Genomic DNA, 24,383 nt, shown 5'->3' with positions numbered 1-24,383 from the left:
TATATGCAAGATTAATCTTCATACTCATCCATTATTGTATTATGGGCTTCAATAAAGCGTTCAACATATTCATCTCCTTTTGCCAAAAATGTTATTCGAACATGATACTCATTTTCTCTTTGGCCAAGTCCACTTCCTGGAACTAAGCATACGCCAGTACGTTCCAAAATCCGTAAGCAGTATAACTCATCAGGCTCAATGTTAATCTCGTTTGCTTCTCGAACCAACTTTTTGGGTAAACAAATTTTAGGATGCAAATACATGGCACCATGAGGCTTTTGGCAAGTGACAAATTTCATACGTTTGGTAGCCTCATAGAGAAATTGGCATTGTTTCTCCATGTCTCTGTGAATCTTCTCTATTTCTTGAGAATATAACCCGTAACTGGGTTCTCCTTCCCTGGGAGGTCGTACAAGCAAATCAACAAGCAGTTGGCCTGTCACCGGCGGGCATATGTCTATAGTTGCCAACTTTAAGATCTGGTCCTTGGTGATGGGCGGAATGTTCATGGTATCGATGTAGCCTCCTCGTTGTCCACATTCACCAAACTGTCCTTTACTGACAGAGTTAATGCAGATGAGAGAGACCTTGTCCCAATTCGAGTTCGGCTCGCGTCTCTCAAGCTCACATAATACTTTACGAAACGAAGTGAATTCCTTCCTGAAAATATTGTTTTGGTAGACTTCGTCCGAGATGATGACGAGACCTTTTGCTTTCGCAAAGCGAAGCATCTCTTCGATAGATTCTTCTGTCATGCAAGCACCTGTAGGATTTCCAGGGTTGATAAAAACGCAAAGGCGAATGTTCGTTCCCTTCTTCGATTCCTCTTCATAGGCTTGTTTGAATTGCTTAACATCCACATTCCAGTCGTCCTTTTCAGATAGATAGTACGATACGGATTTTCCATGAAAAAGATCCATTAGAGCTCCGTAAAGAGGGTACTGGGGAATGGGGAGCATGGCTCCCTCAGACGGTCCAGAGATGAGCAATGTCATGATAATTCTGGCTCCTTGTGTCGCCCCACTCGTCAAGTAAATGTCGTCTGGATGACAAGCGCAGTTATCACGTTCCTGAATAAATTCTGCTACGTGCTTGCGAACAATTGGGATTCCCTGAGATGCGCTATAAGCTCCTACGCTTCCAGTCTCTTTCAATAGTAATTCTGTTCTCTCAACAACGTCTCTAGGAAAGATGCTCTTGAACCATGGTTCATTGGCATGGTCTAGCAAAGCTGGATACTGGCAAATGGACAAAACCTGACGATTAAATGTAATGGGAAGTTGCCCAAACTGCTGCGGGTTACCGATATTTGCGTAAATTATATCTCCAAATGGATAATCGTTAGAATCTTCCAACAGGTCATTTTGGATTTTCTCGGCAAGAACTGTTAAAGGACCACGTACTGCATAATTGGCTTTGATAACTTGTTGATTCAAAGTGGAAATATGTGCGAAAGCGTTAGGACGGTAATTGTTGGAATTCATCATTTCATGAATGCTTTGGAAAGGACAAACCATTTCGACTGATAAAAGGACCTGTTATCCCAAACCGACCCAAACCATGGAAATCTCAAAGCTGTTTACCTGATAAAGAAAATTTTATTATTAATCCTCGTTATAAAGATCGTCCAAAAGACACTCATCTTTTTGATAGCAAACCATTGTTGACTTTTGGCATATCTTTCCTACTGCTTATCGATCCAAATATCGTATTAAAAAAACCCGTATCTTTTTACAAAAACTGTTTTCCGGTAATACGATATTAGACAAAATTGGTTTTTAGCGTTTTCCCGTTTTAATAATGAATGTAAATGCAGCATTTTATGTAAAGTAATTTAAATAAAAAAAGGAGCTGAAAGGTGTTGAACAATGGGTAAATTTCAAACTCTCAGAATACGTAGTTAGGAAAGAATGAATCTTGATCGAAGGGACGTTTCATATAAAACTGGAGTTTGCTATCAAATATTTGAAAAAGAGTGGATAAATAGGGTAGGAATGATATTCATATGACCTTCTTGGCTACTCCTGGTTCTTGATTTCATAGCATGCTTACCAGATTCAACGAAAGCATGCCATCAAAAGAACGGCTAAAAGATGAATCCATCTTCATCATTTTTTTATGTCTTATTCAATTAAAAGCTCGCTTCTCTTGTTTCCTTCTCAGTAGGTATTTGTACGATCGTCCATTTTCTGTTCACTTGTTTTCCTCTTGAAAGTTTCCCGATGAAAGACCTCCCTTTAGAAACGTCTACTTTTCATATAAATAACATACATTCGAATGCTACTGTCATCTTTTCACAAAACCATTCCGATGTAAATAAAAGTAACAGATTGGTATTGTTACCTGGATCAATGTAGGGCGAATCCAGAGGTGGATGGGAGGAAAGGTGTCATCTACTACCACCTTCAAAGACAATGAGTGAAAAAGCAAGAGTGATATCTGATTTGACGATTTCTCAGTCCATATATGAGTTATCAAACGGTTTTCTGGAAAGAAAGCATGAAAAAGCTCTAGAAACCCTGTTTTCAGCGATTCGAGAAAACCATCTGGCACCTCTTTACCAATACGTCTGCGAATATGAGGGTACGATGTCGAAAATCGATCATGATGAAGCCTTTTACAATCAAATGATGGAAGAGAACAATAAACGGATTGAAGAATATGACAAGGCCCTTGCAGACGCCCAAGAACTGAACGGTGAACATGAAATTCTAGAAGCTATGAGAAACAAGGCATACTATTTTGTCGATATTTGTGATAGAGTACGAGGTGTTCAACTTTGTGATGAAATTTATGATCGAGCTACTTTGACAGGCATGAAAATTGATGTGTTGTTCCTAAAGATTCGCCTAGCCTATATCTACGCTGATATGATGACAGTCAGTCATTTGCTAGAGAAGATGAAACCACTTATTGAAAAGGGAGGAGATTGGGAACGCAAGAATCGCTTAAAGGCTTACCAAGGAATTTATTTGATGTCCATTCGTGACTTTTCTGGCGCAGCCGATTTGCTGCTTGACTGCATGTCTACATTTTCTTCCACAGAACTACTTCCTTATTACGATATTGTTCGTTATGCTGTCATTTCTGGTGCCATTTCTTTAGACCGTGTTCATGTAAAGTCAAAAATTATAGATTCCCCAGAGGTCCTTGCCGTGCTCCCTCGAAACGAGTCTATGGCTAGTTTAGAAGCTTGTATCAATAGCCTTTATCTCTGTGACTATGCTGGCTTCTTCCGTACTCTTGCTGATGTCGAACAAAACCATTTGAAGTGCGATCAATTCCTTGTCGCTCATTACCGCTACTATGTTCGTGAAATGAGAAGACGTGCCTACTCTCAGTTGTTGGAATCTTATCGCGCTCTTAGTATCGACTCTATGGCTGCTGCCTTTGGCGTCTCTGTCGAATATATTGATCGCGATGTTGCTTCCTTTATTCCCGACAATAAATTGAACTGTGTTATTGATCGCGTCCATGGCGTCGTTGAAACAAATCGTCCTGATGAAAAGAACCGCCAATATCAAGAAGTTGTTAAGCAAGGTGATGTCTTGCTCAATAAGCTTCAAAAATACCAAGCCACTGTTATGCGCGGTGCCTTTAAAGTCTAAATATTGGGGATTTCTCGTTTCTAATTAAAAAAGTCAAGTCGGTTTCATAAATGGAAACTCCGTTTGTTGATGCTCATGTAATGAAAACTGTTCTGCATATGACTGTCCCCAAAAGGTTTGTAAGAATAAATCTTTTTTCACGTTTTTCTTATTATGTTTGTAAGCGTTTTCACCCAACTTTGTTAGCGTAATCGGTTTTTGTAAGACGACATAGAAAACATCACGTGTAACGATTCTGGTTTTTATTTTTATTTTACTTGAATGATATAGTAATTTATAATGTTAATTCATGAACGCGGTTTTTACTTTCTCTGTATGTAGAAATATGAAACGCGATCTGGGTACTCTAGCTGCCTTCAACCTACTACTAAGCAATAGGGAAATTTCCATATTCAAGTTTGTCAGATCAACCTTTTTAATAAAACATGAATTATGAAGATTTACTGCAAGCTTCAAGTTCTCCTGACACAACGTGTGTACCATCGTCGCCAACTTTTTACGCAAAAGACGAGAATTTAGATACTTATCACGTCCAAAATGTTGCTAGCAATGGAGATGTAGACTTATCTGAAAAGACTATTCGATTTTTGAAACTACAGATGAATGCAAAGGGAATTATCGACGCGTTTGAACGCGATTCATTACAAAATTCATTGGAAATCAAGAACTTAAAATTACAGTTGGAAGAGGAACGAAGGATAAATGAACAATTCAAACAGGCATCGGTAATGAAACTCCAAGATGCAATTGGACAGCTGAAAAATGAAAACCAGCTTCTCCTAGACCAAAATGAAGAATTACTTACTGCCAAAAAAGAGAATGAAACGAGACATGAACTACTAAAACAAGATCTTAAAACAATTGAAGAAAACTATAAAGCATCGTCTATGCAAATCCGGAATTTGGTGCATGAAAATTCTAGTTTAAAAACTTTACTATACAATCACACTAGGGAAGCCAAACAGGGGCTACACGCTGAAATAGAACCTTCCAAGGATTGGAAAGAACAGTTCAAGGAAAAAATCAAAGCAAAAAGATCCCCAGGTTACCAGCGTAACAAATATCATGATGTCAATTTATGTGAAAACTCTCAAAGAGAAAGAAAGAGAGAAAGAGAAAGGGAACATGTAGAATCCCGTGACAACAACAACCAAGCAAACACATTTTCTCCAAGGTCCGCAGAAACACGATCCCGAATTCTCAGACTACAAGAGTCATTTTCAGATTTGGAAACCCAACATAATTCTTTCCGGCATATTTGTGATTCTTTACGAGAAAAATTAAAAACGGACTCTAGTAAAACAAAACAAAGACTCTTGAAGCTGGAAAATCTCCTTCAAAATCGCTCTCCGCCATCTTACACATTTTCCTTAAGTTGTACTCATCAGCTTCCGCATGGTTATACGACAGAACCGTTCATTAAATCAAAACAGGAATCTCAAAATCAAGCATTCACTCAAATCTCACTGCCGTCTGATACCTCTCAGGGAGAATGACTCGCGGATTTCAAGCATTAGCAAGTCTTTAGTTGTTCTTTTTTTTTTTCAAATCGATTATTTTTTTTATAAAAGCAATTTAAGGATTTCTGATAAAACTACATTTTTATTCGCATAATCATTTTATGCCATCTAAACATGCTGTTGGAGGCCTCCAACCTGGAGTAAACAACCTTGGAGTTATCATAAAATTGGCTTTCGCAAAATACTCAACTTTAACGGTAGATACGAATGCAAGCCGCAGAAAATGATACTTTAAATGGTTTATTTAAGTCGGTAGTAGCCGTTTTGGATGCAGATGATCAAAATATTGTATGAATGAGCTGCTTCTTGATGGATCGCTAACTGAATGGTTTTTACAGAAAAAATTGTTCCTTCAATATGGCGGGAATATTTTAAACTATCCGTACGACTGGAAATTAGCTACGCACGTTATAGGAAACAATTTTGGTTCTCCAGTTATTCAAGAAGGCGCTCGAAGATCGCTTCGACTTGTTAAGGTATGTAATAATATAACTAATGAGTTGATTCTAACAATTGCATTGACCAGACTCATTGGATTGAGGATTGCATTGAGAAGAATGCTTTATTGGATTATATGCCTTATAGCAGCAACCCATATCTGATCTATAAGGGAATTTGCGCTACCACATGTGAAATAGATCCATTCTTGGCTTCCTTCATTGATGACTCTTTGGAAGTTCTAGGGGGGAAGTTCACACCAGTATTGATAAAGTCCATAACGCATGTATTTTCCTTTGATGGAGATGGTCCAAAGTGTAAAAAGGTAAAAGAAAAGCAAAATCTTGATGTCAAAATCATTCATCCGAGATGGATTTTTGATTGTTTGATTCAAGGGAAGTGCATTGACCAAAAATATTATCTATTCCCCAATCCCGTTTTTCAGCAGAAGCCTGAGGATAATATTGATAACAATTTATTTCGAAACGTATTCCATAACAAAAAGGTCTTTTTCTCTGGTGATCTCAATCTTCCTACTGCAGCCAAACAGGCTATCCGCAAATTTACTGTTAAATTAGGAGCTGGCATAGCTGAGTCGGTTCAAAACTGTGATGTATTTATAGGATTTCAAAGGGAAACAAATGAGTTCAAGCTTGCAGTCGAAAAAAAATCTACTATAGCTACTATCAATTGGCTACTGAATAGTTTTGTATTAGGGTCTTGGAAGGATCCCCTATTGGACGCACTACACTTTCCTTTACCTTCAAAGAAATTTCTTAAAGGACAAACGATTGCTTTGACAAATTATACAGGAAAAGCTCGGACTTATCTAGAGAAGTTAATTGTGGCTTCGGGAGCATCTTACACGAAAAACCTAAAACCTACGAATTCTGCACTAATAGCTGCTTCCTCATATGGACAAAAATATGGTGCTGCCAAAGTTTGGAATATTTCATCGGTTCATCATACCTGGCTATTCTCGTCGTTTAAGAATCTTTCGTCTCAGCCATACTCTGATTTTCCTGTTCCTCTTGATGAATCATATATGGATTTTTTGCTTCCATGTAAACTGGACACTAAGATTTATACGGAAGTAAAGGTTGCTAATGACTTGCCCCATGATAATAACGAAGATTTGGTAAACCAAAGTGGAACAGAAACAACTTTGATATCAGAAATGTCAAAAGATTTAGAGGAAAGATTATTTGAGCGAGAGAAAGAGGGTTTACAGAAGGAAACGGACGATAAGCCCGAAGAGCGTAACTCATGTAACAAAGATTCTAGTCTACCATTAGCAAATCCTCTAATTTCAAAAGATGTTCAATTGGATGATGACTTACCCAGTATTAATGGCCCCATCATGGCAGGATCACCATCTGATAACAATAAAGCATCAATTCATAATATCCAGACAAATAACGAAGAGGACATTTCGAGACCGTTTTTAAATAATATAACAACGGATTTGCCACAGGAGTATAAAGAAGTGGATGTTAATCAAGCACCAACAAACAAAAGTACGATTTCTAGTACCCAGAATCAGAAAGAACCGGCATCAACACCTTTACTCACTCCCGCCGTCATCATTCCACCGTTAAAAGGCTTTTCTAATTCCGAGGAAGAATCACAAGTATTTTCAAGGCACTCCTCACCTCCAATTTCCCAAATACCTGATTTGATGCACATTGAAGAGACTGACGGCAATGTTCCTTCAACGCAAGAACGGTCAAGAAGTAAGCGAAAATCGGCTTCTATGGCACTTTCGATGCTGCAGAATGTTGTAATGCCAGATGTGGTGGCATTCGAACGAGAGAAAAGGCTAAAAAAACACGTTGACAGTACAGTCCCAGAAAAGCAAGCAAATCAAAACATACCGAATACAAATTTAAAAGAACGACGATATGTAGTTATTACTGGATACGAAACGAAGCCTAGTTCTGATGACCTGAAAAAGATTAATATAACTATCATATCGAATCCAAGTAAGTGTACCCATTTAGTTGCTCCTAGGATTTTGCGTACGGCAAAGTTTTTATGTGCTATTCCAAAAGGACCTCAAGTGGTGACCATGGAATGGCTTCAAGATAGCATCAAGCATCGACATCCTTCTTTGGAAAGTGAATATCTCCTGAAAGATGAGGAAAAAGAAAAAGAGATCGGCTGTTCTTTACAAGAATCTTTGCAACGAGCCAGAGAAAAAGGACCAACCCTTCTAAAAGATTATGTAATTTATTTGACTTCTAAAACAGTTGCTCCAGAAAATGTTTCCGCTGTTATGAATATAGTGAAATCGAATGCCGGAGCTTGTTCTACAATAAATAGTTTTAACAAGCGCCTGATAAAGCATTTGGAAAACGGAAATATAATTATTATTACCTGTCAAGAAGATAGGCATATATGGGAAAACATTCGGTCCTCCATCGAAAGTTATCCCAACACATTTCTACAGAATTACGATTGGCTTATGAGAACGATATTGAGACAGGAATTGAATGTTTCAGAGAAAGTTGCTAGTGAGTTTTCTTAATGAAGGTATCTGGACGCAATTTGAAAACTAAGATGGATAATGAATAATCTGTTTTTTTTTTAAGTTGTTTAATAAAAAGTTATTTATATACGCTTTTTTTTTGAAAGTACTGCGTTTAGATACAATGATTGTGCCCGCGTAAACCTCAGTACGTCTTCAAAATAGACCAATAATCAGATGTTTCCAGATTTATCTGTTCTCTTCTTCTTTTAATTGAATTCATATATTTCAACAAATTGTACTGTCAGCTCTAAAAATGCTGAACATGCTTGACAACATGCCCTCCAATGCATCTTGGACATTACAAATAACGCTTAACTACTTCGTTCCCCATTTAGTGAAGCAAAGACTTTTTAAAGGATATTTGAAGTTGGTTTATCAATTCAGAGTCAAAGGAAAAATTGATCAATTGAATGAGAAAAGGGAACAACCTTACGTGATATTGAATCTCATTTAAAAAAACAGCGAAGCACTATGGCTATTTCTGAAGCTTCTGAACCAGATTCGGAAGACACTAGAGATGCGCAGATGAGTGTAAATTCGGTTCGTTTTCGCCGTATGTTTTTATAAAGTGACTGAAGGTAATTAATGTTGGGGTATATAGGGGAATGCATACTGCCTTCTTTTGAGGACATATCAGATCTAAATCGTTGTTTTCAGAAATTCAGCTTTGAAATTAGGAAAGTTGAACGGCGTACTCTCTCCAAATTTGAAATAGATCAAACGTCTGGTGTATGTATGGATTTATCAATGATTCCTTCAGTGTCTTACTTGTGTAATACTGACTACTTTCTAAAAGAAACTTTTTTTAAGTAATGAAGATAACTTAAGAGCTTCTATTGCTTTGAATTCTCTACAATCGTTGGTAGACACCAATAGACGGAGCCATTTCAGCAAGAAAGCGCCGAAACGTTCGAAAGAACCCAAGAAAAAGAACTATACTTTTCAAGAAAAATTGAGCTCAAACAAGGAAAAACGTGAAAAAACTCTGTTAAAACGATATTCACAAAAGTTGGATCCGGCGTTGACTTTTCCATGTGAGGTAAAATATTCTTTCAATATGGATTTTCTGTACTAATTTTGCTGCTAAATTAGGGATCTCTTGTTATTCCATCTGACGAACTCGATGTCTACGAATATTTTGGGGGAGCACAACTAGCACTTTTGAACCCAATTCGCATCAAGCTTCATTGCTTTATCGAATATTCGCCGAAATTATCCGTATGAATAGTTTCCTTATTGTACTTGCTAACCTTTATAGCTAATTCATATTCGTTGTGCAGATTATATAAAACTCAAAGAGGCGTTACGACACGTAAGATTGTTTTATTTTGAGCAGGCCTCATATCAACGATTAGAGAGGTCGCGTCTTATTCTACATATTCTCAACGTGGATTGTTCCTATTCAAATACCAAAGTATTTTATGATCGGGAATTCATCCTTTCGAGAAAATTTCTTCCTCGCCGTATTCATTTACGAGCAATTGCTTCTCATTCTTCTTGTACAAATGGAACAACATTTGAAAAGTATGCTTCAAAAATCCAAGGTACCCAAAGATTGATTGCTTACTTTGAATTTATAGGATTCGTACTGGCAATGTTCAAATCATGAAAAATTACATTTTAGCCTCTCTGTTTAATGTCTATTTATATATCGGGATTGTTTACGTAAGAGTTAAAATTGGTGTTCCATTGTTTGAGAGGCTAAAAATTAGTGAAAACGAGACAAACACTAATACGGTAGAAGATGCGTCTAAAATTCTGCTTGAAAAACAAACACAGTCCTCCTTTCTTAGGTATTTGGCTCCTAATGATGTATCTGAGAAGATTTTGGCATCAATGGAGTCAATCAAAGATGAACGAGGAAATCAAGTATTTGAAGCTTTTAGGACGGATCATCTTACTGTCGTTCATTTTACATTAATCGATACTCAGTCCTGTAAAAAGACTTTAACTGCGATCTGGGATAAACCAGTTGGACGGCCTAACAGATGGTACCTTGAGAGTAGTATGAAGGATGCCCTAAGCATTACACACTGTAATTTAAACACGCTTTCTTGGAATTTTTATATTAAGTATGGGAAGCCTTCCCGTGATTCGAAAGCATATAGCGACTTCGCGTCTTCAATTGTTATGGACTCTAACGCCCGGATTTACTTTTCGAATACTTCTCAAATTTTTGTTCAAACTATAATCATTAAATTAAAACATAAATTTTACCATATAACCTCTGGTTATCACCTTCATTTAACTCGCTTCGAGGGACATTCAATGGGACAAAGCAAATATATTGATTCCGATAGGCAACCTGGAATCCAAACGTATCAATTAGGCCAGGACACTTCTATACTTCGCTATGGCTTATCATTTTGGGATCCCAATTGGGATCGCCTTTTTGTCGAAAATCAACACAGATTATCTGGAAGCTCTCCTACTTACGAGCCGTCCCTTCAAACGTTCTTTCCAAAAGGGATTGAGGCATTCATTTATCATTCTCAATCTATAACTTTACAAGTGGCTTCCCTCGCAAATCATTTCGACGGCGATCAGAATATATTTGAAGCGGACAATTCTATTAGCGACTCTATGATTTAGTCTTCTCATATCTTTGTCCTCCTCAATTTATTGATTTTGCAAGTTAGCAGTATCACCTTGGCTACTTATTCTAGCATTTTTATGACACTAGTTCACATTATCTTGTTCACGATTTAAAGAAAATAATCATTATTATTACTATTATCTTGAACAATACGATAAGAGCATACTCTTCTGGTCGTTCTGAGGAAGAAAATAAACTCCATCCTTATAGCTCAACGTTATAATTTAAATAAGCTGTGAAACTAAATAGGTACCTAATGCCGTCCAGAAATCATTAAATCTTCAAACAAGGATTCAAGTGTTTTGAGAAAGGAAAGCCGGTAAGAGCGATGAAACCACTATATTTAAAGCATTATCAAACCATAACATCTCCGAAAGCAAAAGAAATAAATTATTATAGCCTAGATAATACGCTTTTGCTGTCGTAACTAGGGAGTCCTTTAATGATAGGCAGGTAGAACTAAACAAAACGAAACATTACGGGCGATAGTCGTGCAAATGCAAGATAATAATGATTAAAACAAAAAAACTTAATAAAAATGCACGCTAAAAAGGATTATTTAAATTAACCAGTTCCCTGAGTTAAACTCGGACAACATTACGGTCAGGGGCTCTCAAAGCAGAAAAAGAATGTATTTACCAGTTCTCGTCCCTCATATCATGATGTATACGTTGCTGTTGATGATACGCATAGTCTTCATCAATATCGTCTTCCAAAGGCATCGAATTCTTTTTTATCCAATCGCGAACGAACAAACTGGCCTTCATGAATTTCTTCGATGCATACTTCTTAAAAAAAGCTTCGTGTCGGACAGGCTTCTGCAGATAATTTATCATTTTCTTCACAACAGGAATTAGCTCGGGTTCCTCGTATCCAGAATAATGTACAAGATTACCATTCCATACACCGCGTCCAAGCATTTCTCGAGCCAAATACATAGCTGCCGCACACTGTTGAGAAGGAGGATAAGGCAACAGTCTATGATCCAGAAGAGCTATTTCGACCAAATACTTAGCAACCGTTCTTGTTTGAATGTCGTAGTAATCAGCTTTAGAAATACGTCGTAAAAAGTTCATAGGATTAGGATATGCAAGATTAAACTCCAAAACGCGTAATATATACCTTTCAGCTTGAAGTATGTCTTCCTCGTCATAACTACCATCAGCCATATAAACAAAATTTTGCACGGAGGGACACATCACCTCTTCATATTTACTCGCAATAAACAAAGCAGCAATTCCCACAAGTTGCAGTTTACCTAGAGAACAAACACGTAAAGACAAAAACCTATCGATAATGTTTACAGCCAAAAACAAAGTCTCAGGAAGCAAACGGAAGCGCGAATGCACTTCAATGATCCAGTCTGTTAAAATGCCGCGCATTTTCCAAGCAAGTTCTCTTTGACGATCCATATATGTGGGTGAGGGCATTGTTTCGATTTCCAGTTGATTAAGATATTGGAAAATATCAACAACATATTCAGAAACCATAAGGGGATCAGCCCAGTCTTCAGCATCCAAATCATCCCAGTCCCGTACCTCTGGCTTTTCAAGGGCAGAATTTTGGTGCAGAATCTCTTGAAGTGGAACGCGATCTTCAGTATCCTTCTTCAGTTTCTTCGAAAGGGCTTCGTTTTCTTTAACATAGGCGTCTGTGTTATACTCCCCTACAGGCTGAGTCGAAACGATATCGACAGGATGGGCAGCGGAAAATGAGGATAAAGAGCTTAGGGCAGAAGGTTGACGGCGCTTTTTGGAAACCGGTTCGTCATCAACTGATTTAATAGTATCCTTTCTTTCCTGAGGACGATGGATTGGGTAAGCAGCATTAGAATGTCGAACATTCGAACTCTTCGAAGCGAGTGGCATATTGGTTTCCTTGGAATGGAAGTTTGAGACATCGTCTAAAGCGTGACGTTTTTTATTAGCTGTAGAGGTGGACAGGGGTTTCTTTCCTGGTATTATAGCATTCTCGGATGACTGCAAAAGGTGCTTTGATGGATTGTTTTCATCGTTATTGCTCAAGGCATTAGCCAAAATGTGCTGACGTGTAAGGCGTCGAGTAGACATTACAAAAATTCGAGAGTATCAATACAAATCAAAGAAAAGAATGAAGCAGGATATTTATAAAGAAAACGCACGTTATCTTTTTTGAAAACAACAAATATTATAATCACCTCAACTTTGTAAACAAGTGCACGTCACGACTGTGTAGAATATAATATTATGCAGAAAAAGAAAGACAAAAGGGGAGCGCAAAATCACAAAGGTATCAACAATCTTTCAAGAACGGGAGTCTCAACGTTGGACAGTAAACGATTGTCGACCGGGAATCCACAAAGGCGTTTATAATAAGAACCTGACAAAAGAACTCGGTCACTAAAAGCTGTTAATATCGAACTCTGAAACATAAAATGACGGTTGAACCAGGAATATATCGCTGGATTTGGTTTCTTCTTTCACTTTTTTTAAGGAACTACTTAAAAGAGTATGTCGAAACTAGTTAACTCATCGTTTACTAGTTGCAATCTATCTTCATTCCTTGAAACCGTCCAAGGAAGAAAATTTTCTACCATATCTTCTCAGAACCTTTCCAAAACCCAAGTCTTCCGGCTTTTTTTACATTATGTAAATGTATAAGCTTATTTCCTACACTTACAAAGTATTTAAACGAGTTTATGAAGGTATACAGAACTGTCTACTTAACCAACAAAGTTCCGTTTCTTGTTTCGCCTCCAGCTCTCCAAACAGTAGCAACAGTCTAAACCGACTTTTTGTTTTTGTTTGAATAAATGAGCGTAATAGGTGTAATGAAGGAGATTTGGCAGGACGTTGGTTAAAGACAAGTTTGGTTCCTGGTGTAGAAAGGAGATGTAAACAAGGGTTGTCGGGGTAACCCAATACATCATACAAAAGGGTAAGGGTCATACAATTAAAGCGATATAAACAAACAAATGTTTCACAGAAGTATCAATATTTAGAAGAGAGACGCTGCTAATTATACGACCAAAGGTCCCCTTCCGGTTGTATCGCTTTAAGCCTTCATGCAGACGTTGAAATTTCTTTACAATCGAACAATTGATATGAGAATTTAATGATCGAGTTTGAGCTATAGATTGTAAAAGGAAATGAGTGATGATTTCATTCGTGCAATGGTTTCCATAAAGTATATAAAATCATGTATGAAGCTTTATTTAAGAATCAAGATAGCGAAGGGCTAAATGCTTCCGTAATGTATGAATCCAACTGAGCTTTTGTAAATCGTATATACTAAGCAAAAGTTAGTACTTCTGTCGTTAAAGAAAAGCAAAGTTTGTTTAGATACATACTTTTTCTTTATATTTCGTAAAATCACTCGTAATATATCTGCCTGGTTAGCAATGCTTATGGGAAAGATATGGAGTTGTACATACTTATCATAAAATCTTTGATATAGAGGCAAAACCGTTTTCCGCACTTCTTGCAACAAGAAACTGGCAACTGTAGGTTCAAACCGTACTGAGTCTTTGTGGTTCTCAACTATACTGGTGATCTGTTCATTGAAATTTCGGAACTTTTCCTTTGTTGCCTCTCTATCTTTCGTAGACATGTTTGGTTTTTCTTTCGCTTTCGTATAAGTAGCGTCCAACATGTTTTGTGAACAATGGCGCCAAATTTCCATATACATACTGGAGTATTTCTGTGATAATTCCGAAAAGTTGTTAAAATGTTCTTCATCCAAATAGGTTGCAATCTCGGAATCAACACATGCAGACTCAAAATAAACACTAATGTTCAAGAGAATTACACCCTTTTTCCAATTAATTGTATCTACGGTTTGCGCACTCTCCTCCACGGAATTCAGATGAGATAAGAGACAATCCATAACATAATTTTGAACCAATTCTCGTGTTGTTGAAGATGGTTTTAAATCCGGTGACAGTTCATGTCGCCAACCCCAATCACCGATACTTTCGATTAAATAAAATGAGTCCTTATATTGACAGAAATTTGACAAAAACAGTATAATTCCTTGAGTAATATCACTAACACCATTGGTACTGAGTACTATAGGCTTGGAACTGTTACAATAGCCATTGTACAGACTCGATAAGGAAGCTATAATAATTTTTTCTGCTTCCTTTCCAACACCTGAAACTAGGCCTACTAAGGCAACATCTTCAAAAGGCATATTCATTTGCATGTAATCCTCGGTAACCTTTACACAGTGTATCAATGGAAATAAAACATGATTATCAAGAGCAGATTGTTTCTCATAAACAGCTTCCCGTTGGTGTATTATGTTTGTTACAGTTGAAATCACATTCTTTCCAATTCGCTGGTACAAGGCTTGTGATGTTTCTGCGTCATATAAATGGAGTAGCTCTGTAGCAGTGGCAGAAAGAATTCTTGCTAAAGCAACCAAATAAATAGCAACTTCTTCTTTTCCTTGAATAAATTCTTTTGAAGCTTCATTCAATTGCCCTGCATCAGTCTGTGAAGATAGTGATCTTAGTAACTGGACCAAACACTCACTTTTGATTTTGACGTAGTTAGAGCTGATATCTGAGGAATAGGAAATAGGATACAAAACTTCATTATCGAACTGTTGGATTAACCCCATAAACTGCTGTAGAGTTTCTGTAGGAAAAGACCATGTTTGGTCTAAATCTAATATGGTCGCTGCCTTTTTCAATGAAGATGCAGCATGAGTTTGCAGAATCTTCTGACACAAACTAGAAAGTCGGCTACATGTTTCACTTAGCCCAATCTCGGCCTTACGCTGCGTTTTCGCCGAAAAATGAAGCGGACTCGACTGCAAGCTTATATAATACCGAGCAAGAACTCTTAGCATTCTCATCACAACCTTAATTTTCTCTGTAACAGGTATATCCATTTTATCCAAAGTATCTAACTCTGCTTTAATCTTGGGAAGATTAGAGTGAATGACTTGTAGAACCTCCATTTCTTTTAAAGTGTCATAAATGTCTAATGGATTTTCAGTAAGTCCAATCACTTATTCAATACATACTGCTTGATACACGATTATAATTCGTAACATCTCCGCGGATTACGCTTGTGGATTCTTCTAATACACCCAAGCGTTTATCCATAGACATAAGTATGTCTGACACGTCTGCAATATCTTTTGCGACAGAACGAAGGCTCCTTTGGAAATTCTCCAAGCCCGCTGGAAGTGAGTTAGTACACTGCTAATATCGTAATCAATGGGTTCTACCTTTATTTTCATCAAATATATCCCTTGGCCTACATATTTGTTAAAAACTAATTGTATTTAGCTTCTTACATTGTAAAACATTTAAAAAATCAGTTATAATTGAAAAAAAATCTAGAAAAGAAGTTGGTTCGAGAAGTACAACTGTGAGTCAAGTAGCAATTGAAAACTGCTGAAGGCATCAATAAAACCACAAAGTAATTAATGGCAAATTAAAAACGTTGGACTTCATTAATGTCTCTTAAATTTTCAATTGATTACTGTTTTAAAAAATGAGAATATTCATGTTATTAAAAGCAGTTTCTAATTTTGTACTGAAAGAGGAGATGTGAACTGTCAAAAATTACCAAAATTAAACTAAATCTGGGATAATTAAAATAAAGAGGATCTTTCAGGGTGCTATACATTTCTATTATAGTTTAGGAAAACCCACTGGTCAGTAGAATTCTTATGTAGTTCATAGTAAAACGAAGATTGAGGAAGTTGATATTCGCATAGGTGAGAGTCTGTATTTTAAAATGACTGAGCTTCGAAAGCAAAATAGATCATATCATGGCCTTATCTTAATAATATAAGCAACGATAAGTAACGGGTCTGGGAGAATCCAGAGAACTCGACAAAAAACCATAACCTAGTCTTTTCAAAATCGACTGAAGTAATTTGAAGTCCTCTTCCGTTCCATAGGTCTTCATGGAGTATAAGGCAAATAGCAACAACTGTTTAGATATAGTCCTTCCTTCCCTGTGAAGAAGTTCTATATTACCAATAGCATCCGCGTATTTTCTGACTAAAATTTGTAAAGCAATATAGTTTTCTCGTAATTTTAGTTGATCAGAGCGGCTGAGGTGTTTACTTTCTTTATTTATAGCATCTCCTAATTCAATAGAGCGAAGATCAAATGCAAGTTGGAAAACAATCTTGTAGTCAACCAGCGTCAAAAGTTTCATTGACCGTAAATTAGCAAAGTAACGTAATATAAGTGATAAATCTTGGCTAAACAGTGAACAAAGCATTATTAGTCTGGAAATTATAGCATGAGTTGGTTTAGGGGCATTCTCGAGAAAAGCGGATAAGCTTTTCTCAATTTCGGTTGATGACTTGAAGTTTTTGTAAAAAGACTCAGCTATAGGCATCAGAAATTCAGCGGTCGACTTGGTATGGGTGCCTTTGTAAAAATTCTGGAAGAACTTGAGCGCTAGTAGGGGTTTGTTTTCAAAACATAGCCTGTCTGTTATTTCTTGATATAGCATGTAATTGACAGGGAAATTACGTTTGGCCAAATAAAGCGTAAGTTGGATAGCAGCTTCAAGCTCTTGGTTTGCACAAAGAGCCATGATTACCATATCCATCGAAGTCATATTGATACTTTGAAATTTTCCTTGATAAAGAATAGGGAGCAAAAGCTTTATTCCCTTAGTATGATAGGAATAGGCAAAGCAGAGCAACAATTCAAAATAAATTTTTTGAAGTTCCCGCTGTTGGGCAATAGAGTAAGTAGATCTTCTTTCCATCAAGTTTGGTAACAAATACTCTGCTAGAAAATAACAAGTATCCAAATTGGTTCCGGTACGAGCAGACGTAAGTAAAAGTCTGCGAAAGGCATGTAGGTACACTGATAATTCATTAGGGAAAAAAGAGACAATTGCCATAAGATCATAAGAATTTTTTTCCCTTACAAATACCCAAAGAAGATTGGTTAAGACTTCAGGACTCAGTACCATCATGCTATTAGCAGCAATCTCGCGCAAACGTGAGGCAAGTTCTCCGGATTGGGTTTTTTCAGCGATTGAGCTCGCTTTTTTTAAAAAGTTACTAGTCAATAAGCTATTATCATTACCGTATTGATTTAAAACATCGTGCACTTCGTCCTCACTGCTTTTTGAGGTAATCAGATCTCCAATATCGATATTTCGTGAAGCATTTTTGTCATTTATAATAGAAGAGAAAAACTTCATCCGTTCAGCATGCGTTTTCAGGTTCTCCAACGTGGTCAAGGTAGCCCGGCTTTCTAAGGTACGGGGATGCATATGTACATTCCTACAAAGCACTTTTGAAGCAAAAAGAGCATTGGAAAATACATTTCTGTTACATATTCTCATAAACATCGCGCGTACATCTGAATTCCACTTTACTATTTTCAGATAATCCACATTCAGTGTTGTCAACAGAGCTTAAGATATCAACCAAAATTTCATTGAAGTTTTCTTTAATGTTGCAAAAAGAAAACTCGCGTTTTGAACTGTTTTTTCTAAGTATTTTTTATGCTCTTGGGTGTGAATACACTTTCAGTGAGTTACCACTTTGTTCTGAGAGTGTTTACATGAGGGTAACAATGTCACTCTGGTAAATATGTTTGTTTACAAAATAAACCCTCAATACAATAAAGACAAAAACAAAAGTCGTAGAAGCAATGGACTTTGTTTTGATATATTTGTATAAAAAATAAACAGGAAACTGATTAATGAACATTTCTTCAATACGAAAGGTTTGTCCTTCCTTGGTTACTAGCAAAGCAACTTTGTTTAAGTATTCTCAAAGTAGTTTCCAAGCACGTCAAATCTGAATTGTTATGACTTAATTTATTTTTACAAAATAGAACTAACGTTACATTGACAAGAGTCAAATAGCTCGTTTCTGTTTCCAACTCAACCTTTGTGGATGCTTTACCTTATAAGTGCTATACCGTGAATGATTTAAATTTCAGATTATAAGCTCAATTAAAAAATTGAGATATGCAATGAAGTAGTATTGAGTTCTAAATAATATGAAAATTCAACCCAATACTGAGATTCAGGATATATTTGTAGCATGGTATGTTTATGAGCATCGGGATGGCCAAGAATAAATTGAAACCATTTTTTTGCAATGATCAAAGGAGTTGTATTCAAGTATTCATTAAGCTTCAGACCTTGACATAGTTGTGAGCAAAACCTCTAGATTTACAGCGAAAATGGTTGTTGGCAAACAGAGGTTATACCAATGTTGAGTCTTTTTTCTTGGGCATTCAGAATTAAAAGGATTCCATTAACCAAAGTCCCCATACGAGCAACGAAGGCCAGTAATTAAATTGAAGAAACGCTTTTGTGGATTTCGCATCGGTAGCTTTTAAAACACTCTTGCTGAAACAGTTGAATAATATATAATGAGCGATACTTATACCATTACAAAGTTACCTATGTTAGCAAACCCAATTCCTTTAGTGATGCATCAAAAAAAAAGAAAACCCCCCCCCCCACAGTGTAGGAAAACAACGATTATGGGAAATGGACATGATAACTAAATTCGAAGAAATTAATATATAGTCAATCACCTTTTGTTCATGCCTAGCAAAAGGATATTGGCATAAAAAAGAAAGACGAACAACTCCGAAAGTTCATAGATTAATACAATGACAAATCCACAAAACATTTCAGGCTTACAGTCTAAAGAATTGCCAAAATTGATCCAAAAATCCAAGGTTACATTTCTGATCCGTTGTTTAAGTGAATAGAATCATATTTTTAACGACATTTACACTGCCAAGATTAGACAAAAAAAATCTAACAAACTATTGCTGTGAAAAGGTTTCACGTTTACTAGAGAAACAAGTAGGTCACCAATAACTGCCTTAGAGTATGTTTAAATGAATGTAAAATGATAGCGTTCACTTTAATACATTTGTTGCACATGCATGCCTACTATACAATTTAAAACGTGAAAACCCCGAGTACACGTCTTTTCAATACTACTAAAAAAGGATTGGATCTATGAATACCAAGATTTTATTTATCCTTAATGCTCAAGTAAAATACATGGTTTAAAGGAAACCAATGCGGTTAGCAACGTCAAGAGCATCAGCATCAGCGGAGAGCTTGACGAAAGCCTTCTTGGTACCGTTGGGGCGGATTAAAGTGTTAATCTTGATGGCTTCAACGTTGTAAAGCTTACGAACAGCGTCCTTGATGGTGTGCTTGTTGGATCTCATGTGCACAAGGAAGACGAGAGTGTTGTCGTCCTCAATCTTCTTCATAGCAGATTCACTGTTGAGAGGATTGAGGATGATCTTGAATTCGTCAAGACGAGGGGCATGAGCAACACTCTTACGAGCATACTTAGGCTTACGAGGAAGTTGAAGAGTCTTGGGGCTATTAAAAAAATTAGTAAATTGGAAACCAGATATGCACGAGCTATCTACTGTGCTTTAAGAAACTGGGTTCAGAAAAAACCTTCTCCCATATTCACAGAGCTAAGCTCAAATTATTTCACATACCGACGGAAGGTTGTAGAAGTACGAACCTTCTTGGCAACCTTGTTGTGGACTCCCTTTTGAACGGTCTTCTGTGCTCCTTTAGCTTTAGCAACGCTCATGATGTCCTGTCAACTAAGAGTTGGTTGTTGCTTGTAGCAAGTGAATCACAAAAGTTTGCTCTTCTTGAGCCCAAAAAAGCAGTCCAACCCTACCCTATTAAAACAAGTGGTTAAATGCGTTTTTGAGGTATAAGGAGAAAACAGGACTATCATTGGGACAGTTAGCGAAAAACGCTCATATGGTTTCTTAAAAGAGCATTTGATATTACCGTATACAGACGCTATGCTTCATTAAATTTCCTTACGTGTCTTTTCATGCAAAGCTGGGATACGATATCTATAGGCTTCGTTATGAAGTTTAAAATATTGTATGGAATAATATCCGAGATATGTTTATACTTTCTGGATTGCACTCTTGTTTTCTACCAATATCTCCATTGGGCAAGAAATCAAAAATAAAAGGATATTTTGCTACGAGACATGAGTTCCAATATCAAACTATAAAAAGAAAAAGATTTCTCCTTTCTTATCTTGTTCAAACTTCATTCTTCTTTAAATTGAAACAATTGGGATTAATTAGCAGCGTGTTTGCGTCTATGGATAAAGATGGTTCGTTCGATTTTGATAAAGGTGATAACAGATCGCAAACAAGTACAGTATTCCTAAAATGATGCACAAAAAATGTAAGTTGCCCTGTCGTAACAAAAAAGAAGCATTAAAAGAACGAACTGACACCTCGTTAAGCAAAAGTTAATATGCTGAATCAGCAAATTGCGGAATACCGTGATAAATTGAAATTTTCGCTTAACGACGTTTACCACAAGTGTAGTGAGCATCCATGCGATGGTGTAAGCAGAAGATGAAATGTTGCAATCGTGATATATGTTGTCTCGTTAAAGATCGAAATATTTTTTTTCAAGGGTTTAAAAAGCCACTATATCCCCTTTCAAAAAAATTTGAATTCTTCACATATTCAATTAAGGCATTATTCTCATGATGGGAAGTATGTTTCGGTTGATTAGCAAGCGGCTGGGGCCCAGTAGATTGGTTTTTCGCCGGTTTCAAAGCTCCAACCCTCAAATGTCATTTCCTTGCGTTGACCAAGCACAGGAACGCAATCGCAGATACGCAGAAAGCATTCAGCAGCATCAATGTTCTGGCAACGAGGATCCAAGTGTATGCGTTACTTCTCCTTCACTTGCTTCAGGTCCTGAGCCTATCTACGGAAAAATTGTATCCGGATTTAAGAAGTTTAAGTATGATAAAGTATTCCTTTGTGATCACGGCGGTATTTTGCCTAAATTCGAATTGGCTTACGAAACTTGGGGAACGTTGAACAAAGACCGCTCGAATGCCATTCTTTTACATACAGGTCTTTCTGCCTCTTCACATGCTCGTTCTCATCCAGATAACCCACAACCTGGTTGGTGGGAACAATTTATTGGACCAGGAAAAGATTTAGATACCAACAAGTTCTATGTTATCTGTTGTAACATTTTAGGTAGCTGTTACGGTAGCACTGGACCTTCTTCCATCGACCCTGGTGACGGAAAACATTATGCAACCCGTTTTCCGATCGTTACTGTAAACGATATGGTTCGTACCCAAATTTTGTTATTGGACCACTTAAAAATCGATAAACTCCATGCTAGCATTGGTAGCTCTTTGGGTGGTATGCAATCTTTAGCATTTGGTGCTCTTGCACCTAACAGAACTGCTCGTATCGCTAGTATCTCTGGTGGTGCTAGATCTCATCCTTATTCAATCGCACTCCGTTTTACTCAGCGCCAAATATTAATGAATGACCCTCAGTGGAACCGAGGTTTTTATTATGATGGCATTCCTCCTCACACAGGTATGAAACTTGCTCGGGAAGTTGCTACCATTTCCTATCGTTCCGGACCAGAGTGGGAACAACGCTTTTCCACTCAACGCGCCAACCCTGCTGTACCACCTGCCCTATGCCCTGATTTTTTAATAGAGACGTATTTAGATCATGCCGGAGAAAAGTTCTGTCTTCAATATGACGCCAATTCCCTTTTGTATATTTCCAAGGCTATGGATATGCATGACATGACTGCTTCAAATCAGAAGATTCTTGCTGAAAACAGAAAGAAAAATCAACACAAACTAGAAAAGTATTTGGCTGAGCATCCCGACGTCTCACAAAAAGATGTGATAAAAGCGAATTCGAACATTGCCGTCCTGCCCGATACCCCAATAGAAGAAATATCCAATGAAGATAGGGCTCCCGAACCTGATATTGATTCAGACTTAACTGCAGGTTTAATTCCTCTACGAAATATTCCAACCATGATAATGGGTGTTGAGAGTGATAATCTGATGCCTGTCGCTTGCCAGCGTGAAACCGCTCGCTGTTTGAAGAAGGCCGGAAATGAGAAAGTCATATACCATGAATTGAATGCTGACGAAAGTTACTATGGCCACGATACGTTTTTGATTTACCGTAAAGACTTTGACTTGGTCGGAAGCAAGCTGAAGAACTTTCTTGAAAAGAGCTAAAGTTTATATTCCTTGACAGAAGAAAATAATTACGGACATGATTGATATGGTATTTATTTCGCATTACGAAAACCAGTTTGCGTGCTCTTATTCCATACGATTGTTGGGACTTTTATTAATTAATTGGATATGTTTGTATGGGTTTCCGTAGAACTTCCTTCCTAAAAGAGGTTTTGGGTTTCGTTATGAGTTACTATGCTTGAGCGGACTTTTCTTGGTTCTATTCATGTACGTTTTCTTCACGGAAAAGCGAATAATTATACGAAAAAATCCTGATATCGATCATGGAATATTTAATAGAAAAAAAAAGTATATATACTAAAAGATTATATAGATGGAATATACGGCGTGTTTAATTAAGGATTAAGGATAATAAATAGGCCATAATTTTAGCAATGGGAACCATATTTAAGAACCACATCAATTGCAAAAGTATCATTGAAAACTCTAATTTCATAAGATCAGTTATGAGAAAGGTTATATAAGACGAAGATTTGTAGGCGTTAGTTAGGAGACAAGCATCGTAAAAAAAATACAGGAAAGGAAAGTCTTTCAACAAAGCTGCAGAACGAAAGAAAAGGAAATCATGATTGAGTTGTAGAAGAAGCAGAAGCAGCAGTACGACCGTTTTTCTTACGAGCGGCTTCAGCCTCTTTCTCTTGCTGAAGTACTTTAACGATGGAATCAATTTGTTCAGAAGGAAGAAATTCAACGTCCTTACCAGGGTCCAAAATTGCCAGCTCAATGTTACCGGCAGAAGTTTGAACAACTTCTAAGAGACTGTTGATTGTAAGACGAATAGATTCATCACGAGGCAAGTCTTCCTTCCAATTTTTTTCCAAAAATTCACGGGCAGCCTTACTAGAACGACCGATAGCAGAAGCCTTCCTAAATTACAAAGTGTTAGTACACTCTCTGACCATACTCGGGAATTGAAAATACTTCGAACCCAAAAATAATATCACATACCATGCATTGTAAACACCTGCTGGCTCTGTTTGGTAAACTCTGGGAATGTTACTGCCAACATCAAAGCCGGCAACTAGTGTCGACACACCAAAAGGTCGGACACCGCCTGCTTGTGTATACTTCTGCTGAACACCAGCTACGTAACGGGTCAAATACTCTACAGAAACGGGGTCTTCTAAGTTCAATTTGTGTGACTGAGCCTCTACACGGGCTTTATCAATCAGAACTCGTGCATCAGCATTTAAACCAGCAAAAGCCAAACAAACGTGATTGTCGATCATCGCAATTTTTTGGAAGCTTCCAGGATTTTGTAATTTGGGAACATTTTTCTTTTCCACACCGATAACGATACAGTCTTTTCCGCGAAGAGCAATCTACCAAAATGTTAGTCTCACAGCTTCACCCAACCTCGTTTCTTGTTTTCACATACCGCAGTAGTACCACGGCGAACAGCTTCTTGACCGTATTCTACTTGAAGCAAGCGACCATCTGGTGAGAAAACTGATAGCGCACGATCGTATCCTGACATGGTTCGTAGTTGGTATTATCCAAGTAGGTTGGTTTGGTCTCATACAACTTTTGGCTAAGTGTTCGCTTTAGCGTTACGGTAAACAGTATGGTGGATTGTGTTGTTAGGTCATATCTGGAATAACGTACTTGAACGCATGGAAATTGGTTTTTTTCACGAAAGTGTAAAT

At 37.3% G+C, this 24,383-nt stretch overlaps 11 protein-coding genes across 11 annotated transcripts; 5 read left to right on the top strand and 6 right to left on the bottom strand.

The window, feature by feature from the left end:
• Nucleotides 1-11: 11 nt before the first annotated feature.
• SPOG_02270 (alanine aminotransferase) lies at nt 12-1,562 on the bottom strand (the record flags this gene model as incomplete). Its single annotated transcript, XM_013168211.1, has 2 exons — nt 12-1,522; nt 1,550-1,562. The coding sequence occupies 2 exons, from the start codon at nt 1,560-1,562 to the stop codon at nt 12-14; spliced, it is 1,524 nt and encodes a 507-aa protein (XP_013023665.1).
• A 582-nt stretch (nt 1,563-2,144) lies between these two features.
• Nucleotides 2,145-3,847, top strand: SPOG_02269 (19S proteasome regulatory subunit Rpn7). The gene has a single exon (XM_013168210.1). The coding sequence runs from the start codon at nt 2,415-2,417 to the stop codon at nt 3,606-3,608; it is 1,194 nt and encodes a 397-aa protein (XP_013023664.1). The 5' UTR covers nt 2,145-2,414; the 3' UTR covers nt 3,609-3,847.
• Nucleotides 3,848-3,965: 118 nt separating this feature from the next.
• SPOG_02268 (horsetail movement protein Hrs1/Mcp6) lies at nt 3,966-5,203 on the top strand. Its single transcript, XM_013168209.1, has one exon. The coding sequence runs from the start codon at nt 4,034-4,036 to the stop codon at nt 5,102-5,104; it is 1,071 nt and encodes a 356-aa protein (XP_013023663.1). The 5' UTR covers nt 3,966-4,033; the 3' UTR covers nt 5,105-5,203.
• Nucleotides 5,204-5,418: 215 nt separating this feature from the next.
• SPOG_02267 (BRCT domain-containing protein Brc1) lies at nt 5,419-8,093 on the top strand (the record flags this gene model as incomplete). Its single annotated transcript, XM_013168208.1, has 2 exons — nt 5,419-5,604; nt 5,655-8,093. 2 exons carry the CDS (start codon nt 5,419-5,421, stop codon nt 8,091-8,093), a joined length of 2,625 nt encoding a protein of 874 aa, XP_013023662.1.
• Nucleotides 8,094-8,567: 474 nt separating this feature from the next.
• SPOG_02266 (uncharacterized protein) lies at nt 8,568-10,688 on the top strand (the record flags this gene model as incomplete). The annotated part of the gene is made up of 7 exons (XM_013168207.1): nt 8,568-8,649; nt 8,698-8,825; nt 8,893-9,135; nt 9,189-9,314; nt 9,355-9,408; nt 9,433-9,620; nt 9,677-10,688. 7 exons carry the CDS (start codon nt 8,568-8,570, stop codon nt 10,686-10,688), a joined length of 1,833 nt encoding a protein of 610 aa, XP_013023661.1.
• A 48-nt stretch (nt 10,689-10,736) lies between these two features.
• Nucleotides 10,737-13,527, bottom strand: SPOG_02265 (G2/M B-type cyclin Cdc13). The gene is made up of 2 exons (XM_013168206.1): nt 13,351-13,527; nt 10,737-13,070 (listed from the first exon to the last, which is right to left on the bottom strand). The coding sequence occupies exon 2, from the start codon at nt 12,759-12,761 to the stop codon at nt 11,328-11,330; it is 1,434 nt and encodes a 477-aa protein (XP_013023660.1). The 5' UTR covers nt 12,762-13,070; nt 13,351-13,527; the 3' UTR covers nt 10,737-11,327.
• Nucleotides 13,528-13,765: 238 nt separating this feature from the next.
• On the bottom strand, nt 13,766-16,113 carry SPOG_02264 (exocyst complex subunit Exo70). The gene is made up of 6 exons (XM_013168205.1): nt 15,979-16,113; nt 15,910-15,938; nt 15,703-15,861; nt 14,105-15,659; nt 14,021-14,057; nt 13,766-13,961 (listed from the first exon to the last, which is right to left on the bottom strand). Coding segments are annotated over exons 1-6 (1,851 nt in total). The 5' UTR covers nt 15,981-16,113; the 3' UTR covers nt 13,766-13,892.
• A 66-nt stretch (nt 16,114-16,179) lies between these two features.
• On the bottom strand, nt 16,180-18,187 carry SPOG_02263 (uncharacterized protein). The gene has a single exon (XM_013168204.1). The coding sequence runs from the start codon at nt 18,009-18,011 to the stop codon at nt 16,470-16,472; it is 1,542 nt and encodes a 513-aa protein (XP_013023658.1). The 5' UTR covers nt 18,012-18,187; the 3' UTR covers nt 16,180-16,469.
• A 1,457-nt stretch (nt 18,188-19,644) lies between these two features.
• Nucleotides 19,645-20,400, bottom strand: SPOG_02262 (60S ribosomal protein L25). The gene is made up of 2 exons (XM_013168203.1): nt 20,156-20,400; nt 19,645-20,030 (listed from the first exon to the last, which is right to left on the bottom strand). Exons 1-2 carry the CDS (start codon nt 20,251-20,253, stop codon nt 19,703-19,705), a joined length of 426 nt encoding a protein of 141 aa, XP_013023657.1. The 5' UTR covers nt 20,254-20,400; the 3' UTR covers nt 19,645-19,702.
• A 189-nt stretch (nt 20,401-20,589) lies between these two features.
• On the top strand, nt 20,590-23,136 carry SPOG_02261 (homoserine O-acetyltransferase). The gene has a single exon (XM_013168202.1). It carries the CDS (start codon nt 21,187-21,189, stop codon nt 22,714-22,716), a length of 1,530 nt encoding a protein of 509 aa, XP_013023656.1. The 5' UTR covers nt 20,590-21,186; the 3' UTR covers nt 22,717-23,136.
• Nucleotides 23,051-24,232, bottom strand: SPOG_02260 (20S proteasome component alpha 4 Pre6). The gene is made up of 3 exons (XM_013168201.1): nt 24,116-24,232; nt 23,686-24,059; nt 23,051-23,604 (listed from the first exon to the last, which is right to left on the bottom strand). The coding sequence occupies exons 1-3, from the start codon at nt 24,212-24,214 to the stop codon at nt 23,301-23,303; spliced, it is 777 nt and encodes a 258-aa protein (XP_013023655.1). The 5' UTR covers nt 24,215-24,232; the 3' UTR covers nt 23,051-23,300.
• Nucleotides 24,233-24,383: the final 151 nt, after the last annotated feature.

This window comes from Schizosaccharomyces cryophilus (genome assembly GCF_000004155.1).
Source record: "Schizosaccharomyces cryophilus OY26 unplaced genomic scaffold supercont4.4, whole genome shotgun sequence".
Lineage (NCBI taxonomy): Eukaryota > Fungi > Ascomycota > Schizosaccharomycetes > Schizosaccharomycetales > Schizosaccharomycetaceae > Schizosaccharomyces > Schizosaccharomyces cryophilus.
The sequence above is the reverse complement of the archived record's forward strand: the minus strand, read 5'-3'. Positions and strand labels throughout refer to the sequence as shown.